At 37.3% G+C, this 13,572-nt stretch overlaps 1 protein-coding gene across 1 annotated transcript in view; it reads right to left on the bottom strand.

The window, feature by feature from the left end:
• LOC126095609 (protein inscuteable homolog) overlaps positions 1–13,572 on the bottom strand; it is a 120,997-nt gene that overhangs the window by 38,515 nt on the left and 68,910 nt on the right. The window contains exons 5-7 of the mRNA XM_049910378.1: positions 7,224–7,476; positions 3,373–3,612; positions 1,495–1,666 (exon numbers count right to left, since the gene is read on the bottom strand). Coding sequence (XP_049766335.1) covers positions 1,495–1,666; positions 3,373–3,612; positions 7,224–7,476 — 665 coding nt within the window. The remainder of the gene's footprint in view (positions 1–1,494; positions 1,667–3,372; positions 3,613–7,223; positions 7,477–13,572) is intronic.

The raw sequence follows: 13,572 nt of genomic DNA, 5'->3' as shown, positions 1-13,572 counted from the left end.
GTTTAGTACTTTTATACTATCTTCTGTTAGCCAGTGTTCATTTAGACAGATTATTTTAATATTTACAGATTCTGAAAGCAGAATTTTTAGTTCATCGATTTTTGAGAATTTGCGATTTGATGGTTCTGCCCCTAAGCCATTTATATTCCAGTGCATCAATAGATCAATTTTTGCTTTTAGTTATTTCACGTGCATGCTTTGTTTGGTACAAAAACATTTTATTTTCAGTTTGAAAATTTTTTCTTTGTCACCCCTATCACAATGAATTAGTTTCCCTTGCTTCTTAGGACTTTACACACGTCTATGAACATTTTACTAAGGTTCACAGAGCCTAATCTATTCAAGTGCAGGCCGTCTTTTCCCAGACACTTGCAGTTTAAGAATTTGTTTGGGTCAATGAATACTGCACCGAGTCTATTGCACTGTTCCCTAATGCCAGTATCTATCCTGTTGATGTAAGTATCACTTACCGATCTTCGATGAATAATTCCACTAATTACCAGCCTGGATGTTGGGTATACAGTTTTCGCCGATCTAATCAGATTCCGTGTTTCATTCACGATTTCTTCCTCACTGTTACTGCGGATGGAGTTTGTGCCCACGTGGATTAAGACCCTCTGTAATCGTCGGTACTTAAAGTTTTGTTACCAGTTTTGCCCGTGTTTCTTTTCGTGGACAATACATTCTTAAAATGTTTGTTGAGTTGATGCGATCAGATTCCAGGTCGAACATCGACCTTGCAGTCCAGCACAATAACATTTTTTAATATAGAATCACCTACTAACAGAAAATCGTTTGTGTCATCTTCTTTGTTCGTTGCACTTTTACGTTTGTCCTTCTTATTATAGGAAACTGTTTTCCATTTATACTTATCACTTGTTTCACTGACAGAGTTCTCTGTGGTATTATTCGCCGTATTACACAAATGCGCCTACTTTTTTGCTTGTTTATTTGGAGTCTGACAGTGAAATAATAAATTATTTTCATCTGTTTTCAAGCCATCTGTAATACTAGATTGCACCACATGAAGGTGATTTTTACATGTTTTCTGTCAAACCATGCAAACATGCAATGCCTCATATATAATAGAAGTTCATAAGTAACAGAAAGAAATGTCTATGGCAAGAATTTATGAAATACCAGTACCTCACTGATCATTCACACGAAATAAGTAAAAATTCATACGTGGGTGCACATTCAGGATCTAACTGAAACTGTAAATAAAACTATTAAAAGTAACACGGTGTTCTATAAAATTTCTGGGTTAAATGAATTGTGTAACAGGAAGAGGGTATTTATAAAATAAATGTGTAGACAAAGCAGGTGATGGTTTAGTAACCATTGACACAAATAATTAGCAATAATTAACATAAATGCCAATTAGTATTACCTTTGTTTTGGCAGCAAATTTGGTTGCACTACATGAGAATAAAAAAAAATAATAACAATGAGCAACTTTATTGGAAAGAAACTTAAGAAGTTAAAGCAACTTACTTGTGAGGGATTTGACTAGTGATGGCAAATGTTCAGCCAAACCATGGACACTGTGATTATCTTCTACCCAAGGAGAAGTAATTTGAGCCAAAACTCCAACAGCTTCAGACAACTCTGATATAGGGCGCGATTCATCTGCTAGCAGTTCAGATAAAATTTCAACACCACCTGCCTGAAAAAATATTTCTAAGTTGCTGAAACACTTATGGTCAGTATGCTATAAAGAGTAATCAAATGAAAATGAGACAGATGGAAAGAAGTAAGTACATTGTTTATTATTTCAAAAGTAAATGCCATAATTGGTAATACATTTGTCCCACTGAGAGACCAGATGGTCAGTGATTTCATAAAAAAAGTTTGCTGTTGCTTACGGAACCGCAGTTGTACCCGAGTGTGCACTACTTTGTCCAATCAAACCACAAATGTCTGTCTTCAGGGCTAAAAAAATATGGAAATCACATGGGGAGACATAAGAACTGTCTGGAGGATGTGTAAGGGCTATGCAGCAGGTATTAACCTGCAACAGAATGGTGTTGTTTGTCAACATTCCTGGGTATTTGGACCTGAGGGTGCATTTCAATTTATGCAAAGTGTCCACGTACCACTGGTGCAGTAATTGTGGTGCTCTCTCCCTATGAGATTTCTGTATTTGTGGAGACCTGAAGGAGGACATTCACGATTGTCGATTTACTTTGGAGAAGAGGTGCTTGCCTGGGTACAATCACAGTTCTGTATGCAACAGCAAACATTTTCCCCACAAAGGCACTGACTGTCCTGTCTCACAGTGGGATAAATGTATTAATAGTTATGATGATAGCTTTTAAAATAATACATAGTTTACTTACTTTTTCCACATGTCTCATTTTCATTTGATTGCCCCTTGTACTATTGTTTTTCTGGGCCAATAAATACTCTACAGCATCTGTGACACGCATTTAAACTATGAACTGATTTTTGCCTGAGCAACTTGCTTGACATTGGTTTCACTTCTGATGCATTGATTTGTATTGGTCCAGTTTTATCATGCAGAAAAAATTGTACATGTAATATTATGCAGGTCAACAAAATGAGGATACAGTTACATTTAGTATCAACAGAAAAGAAGTGAAAGTAAGTATGTACATATTCTTACTATCTAAGTTTATACAACATTTACTTTTACAAATTTAGACATCCTTTTACAGAATCTAAAACAACACCACCACCACCACCACCACCACCACCACTACTACTACTACTACTACTACTGCTGCTACCTAAATCATCAGTTGTGCAGGTGCTCAAAACTATGACTAATCATCAACAATGGCTAAAGGTGCGAGAGTAATAACCCTGAATAAGAAGTGCAACAACTCAAGGACAATGTACTGGCTTTAACAGAGGATTTATGAGGTGAAAATCAAACAATGGGAAATCCAGGATAGGAAAGTTGCTACTCACCATGTAGCAGAGATGCTGAGTCGTTGATAGGCACAACAAAAAGACTGTCACAAATAAAGCTTTCAGTCATTAAGGCCTTTGTCAAAATAGACAACAGACACACATGCGCACTCATGTAAATGCAACTCACAAACTTGACTGCAGCTCAGGCAACTGAAACCACACTGTGTCTGTCTTCTATTGTTGACAAAGGCCTTAGTGGCCGAAAGCTTTATTTGTGACAGTCTTTTTGTTGTGCCTATCTGCGATTTATGAGGTGAGTATGAACAAATGCTATTTGCAATAACAAGGAGACATATGGTAAATACAATTTCTTTCCTCCCTGAAATTACTGAACACTTCATCTTTCTTAAACAATGTCTAAATATCTGCAATGGAATACAGAGTTCAGGTAAACAAAACAAAGCTGAATTCCACATGGCATTAGTGTTAACTCACCTGTTCAAACTGTCGTATGCTCATTGCAACACAGCACACTGCAGCAAGGGCTCTTAGTGATGCAGTGCGAACAAAACTTGAATGAGAATCGAGTGTGATGGTAAGCAAACTATGAATGCCACCACATTCAGCTACCAACTGTCCTGTTCCTGGACTCTCCAGTCCAAGTGTTGTGAGGCCAGAAAGAGCAGCACGCAGTACTAAGTCATTTGGTGGTTCCTCCACACGTGCCAATAAACCCTGTAAACATCAGCTCAAATTATGACACGACATTTCATTTCTGCAGAATGAAATTTTCACTCTGCAGCGGAGTGTGCACTAATAGGAAACTTCCTGACAGATTAAAACTGTGTGCCAAGTTCAAGTCTCAGCCTGGCACACAGTTTTAATCACTCACTCACTCACTCACTCACACATCACACACACACACACACACACACACACACACACACACACACACACACAAGAGAGAGAGAGAATTTCTTTGTGGTATTTATTTATTATTTAGAGTTCTGTAGATCCATTTGAGAATATACCTCTGGATACAGAATGAGTCAGATTTTTAAAATAAAATATTGGTAATATGTCTTATTCTATTTGCGCTATGAAAAGTTATAGTGAAGCATTTCACACAGGTAGCAAGAAAAGCTCTACTGGAAATGAGATACTGCTTGCTTAACAGCTTCAATTGCTTAAGGGTATATTGACAATACCAGTTTTGATTAGTAACTAATCCTATTATTAGATAATACTTAAATTAAAAATTTAAAAAACCTCTACACAAAATATAAGCCTCTTCTGTTTCGTGTCATCTCTTCCAGTCCTGTGTGTATCTCGCATCCACACCTCAAAATAGGTAGTGAAGTATAATTAGTTATTACATAAAATATGAAACCAATCTAGCTTTATTAGCCTAACATTGTTAAAGAATCGAGTTACCTATTTGTTTTATATCATCTTTTTAAATAGTTAACATATGAATTTCGTTTCATGCATTAATCTGTCTTATGAGGCCTAAGTTCTGCAGTGGTTTGATGATAGTGCTTCACTAAACCATGAACCCAAGTTGTGTGCTGTGCAGTATGTGCCACGTCAGGTGATATCAAGTGCAGTGACCCAAATGGGCAGTCATCATTTACAGTTATGTCTATATTGTGAAATTTTTGGAGTAAATTAATTAATAACTTGGCATTGTTGTTTTGATATTTACCTACATTGCCCAGGTAGCTTACTTGTATTTAAATTTCATACTTTATCATTGTTAGATATGTTTTGTTTTTATTTTATTTACTTAGATACATCAATGCAAGAACGCTAGGATCAAAAAATTATGACTTAAATTAAACTTAAAGGGGCAATATGTCACATTATTTTTTTACTTTTAGAAATTTTTTGTGTCAAGGCCTTTTTTAACTTTTTAATTTCACTTTTACTTCATGCTTTTTGTATTTCACTAGTAGACATGGTATTGTTGACAATCTAATGGTGAAATCAGATGAAACCAATTTTCCTGTAGTCCGTTTCTGCCATGAGGGAACAAGTGGAACCAAGACAGTTGTTCTGCTCTTCTTTCCCTCATAATTTGTAAAGGTGGTTCTGTTTTTCTACACACTTATGAACTGGCAACCAAGTGCAGTTATTGTTGTCGCTGATAGTGGTTAATTCAGGAATATGTTCGTCTATAACACTTTCATCATATTTTACCATTGTCACTTGTTTGATTTATGTGTCTTCCTTTATTTCACACACACACACACACACACACACACACACACACACACACACACACACACATTTACTGACTATGTTTTAGTATATATTAAGCTAATTTAGGTAACATAAGCAATAAGCAGAGGTGATATTTCTAAATCAAGTCTGAAGAAGGTGGGGTGTCACTGAGCTCTCTTGCAATAGGATGCCTAAACTGTTAGGGCACAATCATTTGATTTAATAGTGAACTGTAGACCTCAAAAAGAAATACAAAAAGGCTGTGAGAGGATAGCTTTATCTTTTACAGTTGAGTCATGATCACCCTTTTTCTGCTTTGTGTGTACTGAAGAGGGAGACTTCAAAAGACAAAAATCATCATTGTTGGTCAACCATAAAAGATAAACATATGTTCTCATGGACTTTCATTTGTGTCTTTTTTGAGCTCTACAATTTGGTACTATGTAGCTTGATGTAGCTCGTATGTATTGCACAGTATATATCAAGAGGGAGTGCTGGCAGAAAATATTTTTACTTAATTTATCTGATGAAATTTAAATGGCAGAACAGACATTCATGGAACATAGCTAAAACCCATCCCAATTAAAACAGTTTTCAAATAAAAAATCTGCATTAAAATCAGACCTTTCATTTGGAAGCAAAAGTGCCACAGAGAGACACACATGTTAAACTTATGACACCCCTCTATTTGTGTTGGCGGTTAAAAAGAAATAAGGAATTATATGGCATTATTGGCAGGGAGACCAGTAGCTTCAACTGCTTAACTGGAATGGGTTTACTTTTTAAGTGCACAATGACCAGTTTCCTCAAGGTGTGTGAGAGTTTTGTCCTCTGTTGAGTGTAGGTGACTGTTATGGATATGTAAGTGGTGTTATAGTGTCATCTTTGTGTTGCATGGTGATAAGAAAAGGAAGGAAGAAATCTTTGTTTTTCATGTCCCATCAACAATAAGGTCTGGAGCAAACGCTTGGATTAAGGAAAGACATTGGCCAAGCCCTTTCAAATGAACCATCAGAGGCGTTTGCCTTAAGTGTTTCAGAAAATCACAGAAAACCTAAATCAGGATGGCCAGAGAGAGATTTGAACCATCATCCACCTAAATGTGAGTCGAAAGTGCTAACCACTGTGCTGCCTCGCTTGGTGATGAGAGGTGGTGAGGAAAGGAGGGAGGGGGGAGATTATAAATAATCTTGATGATAATAACTATGGAATTTTCAGTCCCGGCATCTTCATGCACCTGCTGAAGATTAATATAGCCAACGAAAAGGTTTAGGGGTTCCCAAAATTTGTGATCTATTACTTTTTGTTATTATCTGTCACTTACGTAAGATAGGATAAAGATGAAATAGATATCTAAAAATAGAGATAAAATTAACACAGTAAAAAAAAGAGAGGAAATTGCATGTTAGCATGGAGAAGGCCACTGCTGGAGAGTCATTCCTCCCCCCTCCCCCATACCCAGGTGATCTCATTAGAATATTTCACCTAACACCTGATGAGGGGACAACAGTGGCTCTCTCTTTTCTCCTCATATGCATAGGTGTGCACTTACAAACGAATTCCCAGAACAATCATGTGGACAGGTTATCACTAATCACTTTGTTGATGGAACATGATCTATGAACAAATGATTTTATTAACTGCTAATTGAAACTGTCCATATGAACAAACCATTTTGCAACTGGAACTGCTGGTTTGTTATTTCTACATCTATGCGATTACTCTGTTATTCACAATAAAGTGCCTGGCAGAGGGTTCAATGAACCACCTTCATGCTGTCTCTCTATCGTTCCACTCTCGAACTGTTTCCAAAACTTTTCCTCACATGTGGTTTTGTTTGAAGTGCAGACAGTATTCACTGACCTGCTATGTTTTGCATTTCTCAGATACTTAAGTCGTATTTGCAATCTTCAATTTGCTACCTGCACTGATAGCTACTTGTCCATCACGCTGTCAAATCAGAAATAGAGAGATAGATAGATAGATAGATAGATAGATAGATAGAGAGGGGGGGGAGGTAACAGCAATATAATGTCAATGAATCATAAGCTGTAGTAATTAACTGAATGTTCTCTATGTTTTTCTAAATACAGTTTATCATAATTTCTTCAAATGCTGCTTACCAGTATGTGCTGCTTCAATGTATGATCAAGCAAAGCACTTAGATGATGTTCCAGTTCCATTGTCTTTTCAGCAATCTGGTCAGCATCTAGCTGTGATGCAGCAGCTACACTTCTTAACCTGTCACATGCTGATTCCAGTTGCTGCTCTATGTTGGTATCAGTGGGGGATACCTCCTGGCAGAATTCCAAGATGTGTCCAGACAGGCTCTGTGCTAATGGTCCTACATGCTCCAGACCACCATAATCCAGCTGCCTGAACATTCAAAATCATTAGTTTGTGTAAGTGATTATATGATGAAATACAAAAAATTTAGCATTCTCAGTGTGAAACAGTTTAGACTTCCTCAAACTGTGTTGAGAATGGGAATGCACAGAAGCAGTTCCACATGGAAGAGAGCTGAGATCTATGTTCTTATTTGAAGAAGATGGCATTCGTCAATGTTTGTAAGTCTCTCATGAAACACTGAATGATGAAAAAGATTATATTTAACAAACTGAGGAATGCAAGTAAACATGTGCTTTAAGGTACAAATCATGTAATACACCAACATTTAAATAATGATCATCACAGTTTAATGTACTATTACTAACAGACAGTAATGGCAAAAATCTATTCAGCATGCTCCGTGAGAAAAATCGTGACATAGCAGTGACTAGTGTCGTGAAACCGGGAGAAGGGATGTAAAAATGTTGTAGACCTTAACTCTCAGATGAAATTAATGCAAGAAAATGACTTTATCGTCTGTATAATGGGTTCAAACGATGTGGCAAAAAATGAAGCAGAGGTTTGCGTGAAAATGCTGCAGAATTTTTTACAAGCTAAGAAATGCAGAAATGCAGTAGTAGCCACACTTCCTCATAGGCATGATCTGATTTATAGTTCACGTGTAAACAAAGAAATTCGGAAAACAAACATTAAAATAAGGAAACTGTGTTCTCAGTACACTAAGTGCGATGTCCTGGATATAAGCAAGCTGCATCGAAATCTGCACACGAAGCATGGAATGCATTTGAACTATGAAGGGAAGAGGTTTGTTTGTGATCGTGTTAGTGAAATAATTAAAGAAAGACTTGTAGGTGATAGAACAATCTATCAGCTTCCTGAACATCCTTCCAACAACAGAGAGGAAAACAAAATAAACAAGAAAGAAGAACAAAAATACAACACTGCTGACGTTCCTAATTTAAACTAGAGGTATGTGATGCTGTAAATATGATTCCCAATTACCAAATCGTGAATATGCCCGAACTAAAAATTTATCACCATAATGTGCAATCCCTGCGTAATAAGATCAATGGAATTAACGTACTATTAACAAATGAACTTAATGATATCTCAGTGTTATGCATTTCTGAGCACTGGCTTAACCCAGAATTAATCCAGATTATGAAAATAAACAAATTTGTCTTGGCTGCTTACTACTGCAGGAAAAACACCAAGCAGGGTGGGGTAGCAATTTACACGAAGGATAATGTAGATTTTATTACACTATCTGACTTAACTATGGCAAATGTCGAAAAGGATTATGAAATTGCAGCTATAAAAATCACTCAGTTCAACCTGGTTATTGCTACAGTTTACCGAGCACTATCCGGAAACTTTGAACTTTTTTTAAACAAAATGGAGTCATTGCTAAATAAAGTAAATAAAATGGATTGTGAATTGATAATCTGTGGTGACTTCAATATTGACTTCCTCACGAATAGTGGAAACAGGGAGACCATTTTGAACCTTGCAACGTCCTACAATTTAAAGGCTGAAGTAAAAGGAGCTACCTGAGTATCAGAAACTTGCCAAACAGCTCTTTATCAGTTTCTAGTCAAGAAGAGTTTACAAAACACCTCACTAAAAATTTTCAATGCAGGTTTTAGTGATCCATCTTGCTCAAATATTAAGCATAAAAGTACAAGGCAGGATTATTAACAACATCTCTTTCAGAACAGCATATCGAAGTTATAATCAGCATAATGTAAACTACTTCAACAATTTATTACAGAAAGAAAAATGGCTAGGAGTGTACAAAATGAACGATATAAATGAAAAATTCAACACTTTCATTGATACATTAACCCATTTCTTTGAACTTGCATTCCCACTGAAAACATTAACCATATGGGGGAACTCTAGAACAAACAGCTGGATCACAAAGGGAATAAGGGTTTCATGCCAGAAGAAAAGACTACTTCATGAAGTATGTAACTCAAAAAATTCCTCACCTGTAATACGCGCATACTATAAAAAATACACCAAAATATTAAGAAAAGTAATAAAAGCATCAAAAATAATGCATAATGATGAAATCATTTATAATTCAGCTAATAAATCAAAGGCTATGTGGTGTGTTATAAAAAAAAGAATGTGGAGAATACAGACAACCTTGCAAAAATATAACACTATCACATAAAAATAAAAGTAACAAACCCCTTAGAAGTAGCCAACACATTTAACAACTTTTTCACACGTGTTGCTGATAATATGTTACAATCAAACTTTAAGAGCACCCAGGCAAATGAATATAAAATAAGTGCATGTAGAGGATCAATGTACATCAGTTCTGTTTCACAAGATGAAGTAGCTAAAGCAATAAAAGGACTAAAAAATTCCAAATCGGCAGGTATTGATGGTATACCTGCAAAAATGTTAAAGAAGAGCGCATCAAACCTAATAGAAGTACTCACACACTTATACAACTGCTCACTTCAGGCAGGCACTTTCCCCAATGTGTTGAAAACATCAAAAGTTATTCCTGTACATAAAAAAGGGGATAAAGACAATGTAAATAACTACAGACCCATCACAATTTCCTCCTGCATCTCTAAAGTACTGGAAAAAGTTATGTATGAGAAATTTATGAAATTTATAAATAAAAACAGCATCCTATGTAATGAACAACATGGGTTCAGAAATAAGAGGTCAACGACAACTGCTGTCTATGAGTGCATCAATTCCATCCTAAACCTGATGGACAAAAAACAGGAAACAATAGGAGTCTTTATTGACTTGTCAAAAGCTTTTGACATGGTGGACCATAAAATTCTGCTATCAAAGCTAGAAAGATATGGTATTCAAGGTCAGTCCAACAAGTGGATCAGTTCCTTCCTGACTAATCGTATGCAGGCAGTGTGCATCAAGCACACAAATATTGAAATAAACACTGTATCTAATCACTTATCTGACTATAAACAAATTAAATGTGGTGAACCCCAAGGATCAGTATTGGGACCCCCTTCTGTTTCTTCTGTACATAAATGATCTAAGCTTAAATGTTGATGCACACAAAACAATCATATTTGCAGATGACACCATGATTCTACTAAAAGGAGACGACTATGAACAGTTACAGCAGACAGTAAACACGGTCACGAAACAACTTAGCAGCTGGGCACAGAGTAATCAGCTTGTAATAAACAGTAAGAAAACCATTGCTCTAAAATTCCACAATGTTCCTAACAAGGACGTATTTATCCCATCAGTCTCTATCAATGACGAACCAGCTGGTAACAATACTGAAACCAAATTCTTAGGACTTTGGCTGCAGAGTAACATCAGATGGAATAAGCATATTGAGTATCTCAATGCAGAACTGAGCAAAACATGTTACCTTCTTTGTTCATTAAAATAATGCTGTAGTGAGAAAACAGTATTGAATGCATATCATGCGTACTTTCATTCTCGTCTTAGATATGGGGTCACCTTCTGGGGAAACTCTAAAACAGCTAATAGCACTTTTAAACTACAAAAAAGGGCCATTAGAATCTTGTTTGGGTGCAAGCCTAGAGACTCTTGTAAACCCCTCTTTAAGAAATCTGGTATTCCTCCATTACTATGTGTATACATTATGGAAACCCTTTTGTTCTTTAAATTAAATGTAATAGGCAAGGACCGGAGACTGCAAAAAAAAACTGTGATATACATGAGCACCTTACCAGACAAAACAGAAACTTACATATGACTCAAGTCAGCACAGCACTGTGCCAAAAAGGTACTTTTCACATGGGAGTTAGGCTTTATAACAAACTTCCTGAAAACATAAAAGCTATCACTGAGGTAAATACATTTGGAAAATCTCTAAAGTCATATTTACAGCATCACTGCTTTTACTCCATTGAAGAATATTTAAATTTATGAAATGTGTTATATAAATACTCACGTGTAAAGTGTATTATTGTAACCTTAAATATGTATGCCTTGAAATGACTTTCAGCCTGTATATTTATACCTTGACTTGTCCAATGTCTTATGCATAAACTGCTATGTAGACTACAGGACCAATAAAAAAATACAATACAATACAACAACAGTGGAAATTCCTCTCTCTCTCTCTCGCTCTCTCTATCTGTGTGTGTGTGTGTGTGTGTGTGTGTGTGTGTGTGTGTGTGTGTGTGTGTGTAGGATGTAAGTTTGAGAATAGTGAACTCTGACAGACTGCAGTATATTGTTCTTCACTGCAAGCAACCACAACTTCCACAGCTGCCTGGATCTCTGACAGCACAGTGAAACGATACTCTTCAGGAAATGGTACCTTGTTTTATAATGTGTTGTCTGCAGACCCCCTTGGCTGCTTTGTCTCCTTGCTTGTTTTCTCGATAATTCCACATGCACTGGTACCCAGCAGAATGAAAGATATTTTTCTTCCTATTGAAGAAGGATAAGGTTGTCCAATATGTTTCATTTCATTTTCTTTGCTCAGTGGATTCGTTGCAATGCCAATGGAGTAGTCATGGAAATGGAACACATGATAAACATTTTATTCTGAAGATGCCTTATTTGTTCTGATGCCTTCAAGATGGCATGAAGCTCTTCAGCAAATATGGTGTATTGATTTGGAAGGTGAATCCTGAAGATACAATAGGGAAAAATGACTGTACAGCCAAGGAAGTCCCCTTGCTTTGAATTATCATTGCACATTATTTTAAATTTATGATGTCTGTCTAAAACAGCATAAGATAAAATTTAAACATTAAATTCGAAAACCTTTCTTACAATACGGTGAGTCTAAAAAACTGTTGGGCCTCTTTGGAGCCAAAGCTCCAACCTTGATGTAAAAATTTCATATTTTTTACACCCATCTAAAAGACCATCCTTCACATATATCCTATAGGGCCCGAGTGCTTGGAGCCAATTACTGTAATTCTTCCCACTGGTGAGCAAGTACCAGTATGGTATGCAATTATATACACTATGTGATCAAAAGTATCCGGACACCTGGCTGAAAGTGACTTACAAGTTCATGATGTCCTCCATCGGCAATGGCAATGTTGGAATTCAGTATGGTGTTGGCCCACCCTTAGCCTTGATGAGAGCTTCCACTCTTGCAGGCATACTTTCAATCAGGTACTGGCAGGTTTCTTGGGGAATTGCAGCCCATTCTTCACGGAGTGCTGCACTGAGGAGAAGTATCAATGTCGATCGGTGAGGCCTGGCATGAAGTTGGATTTCCAAAACATCCCAAAGGTGTTCTATAGGATTCCGGTCAGGACTCTGTGTAGGACCGCCCATTACAGGGATGTTATTGTCCTGCAACCACTCCGCCACAGGCCATGCATTATGAACAGGTGCTCGATCATGTTGAAAGATGCACTCGCCATCCCCGATTGCTCTTCAACCGTGGAAAGCAAGAAGGTGTCTAAAACATCAATGTAGGCCTGTGCTGTGATAGTGCCATGGAAAACGACAAGGGGTGCAAGCCCCCCACATGAAAAACACGACCACACCATAACACTACTGCCTTCGAATTTTACTGTTGGCACTACACATGCTGGCAGATGACGTTCACTGGGCATTCGCCACACCCACACCCTGCCAGCAGATCGCTACATTGTGTACCATGATTCATCACTCCACAAAACATTTTTCCACTGTTCAATCATCCAATGTTTACGATCCTTACACCAAGCGAGGCGTCGTTTGGCATTTACTGGCGTGATGTGTGGCTTATGAGTAGCAACTCGACCATGGAATCCAAGTTTTCTCAGCTCCCACCTAGCTGTCACAGTACTTGCAGTGCGTCCTGATGCAGTTTGGAATTCCTGTGTGATGGTCTGGATAGATGTCTGCCCATTACACATTACGACCCTCTTCAACGTCATCGGTCTGTCAGTTAACAGAAAAGGTCAACCTGTACGCTTTTGTGCTGCATGTGTCCCTTCACGTTTCCACTTCACTACCAAATTGGTAACAGTGGACCTAGGGATGTATAGGAGTGTGGAAATCACGGATACAGACATATGACAAGTGACACCCAATCACCTGACTACGTTCGAAGTCCGTGAATTCTGCAGAACATCCAATTCTGCTCTCTCACAATGTCTAATGACTACTGAGGTCACTGATATGGAGTACCTGGCA

Source organism: Schistocerca cancellata, chromosome 8 (genome assembly GCF_023864275.1).
Source record: "Schistocerca cancellata isolate TAMUIC-IGC-003103 chromosome 8, iqSchCanc2.1, whole genome shotgun sequence".
NCBI classification, from domain to species: Eukaryota; Metazoa; Arthropoda; class Insecta; order Orthoptera; family Acrididae; genus Schistocerca; species Schistocerca cancellata.
The sequence above is the reverse complement of the archived record's forward strand: the minus strand, read 5'-3'. Positions and strand labels throughout refer to the sequence as shown.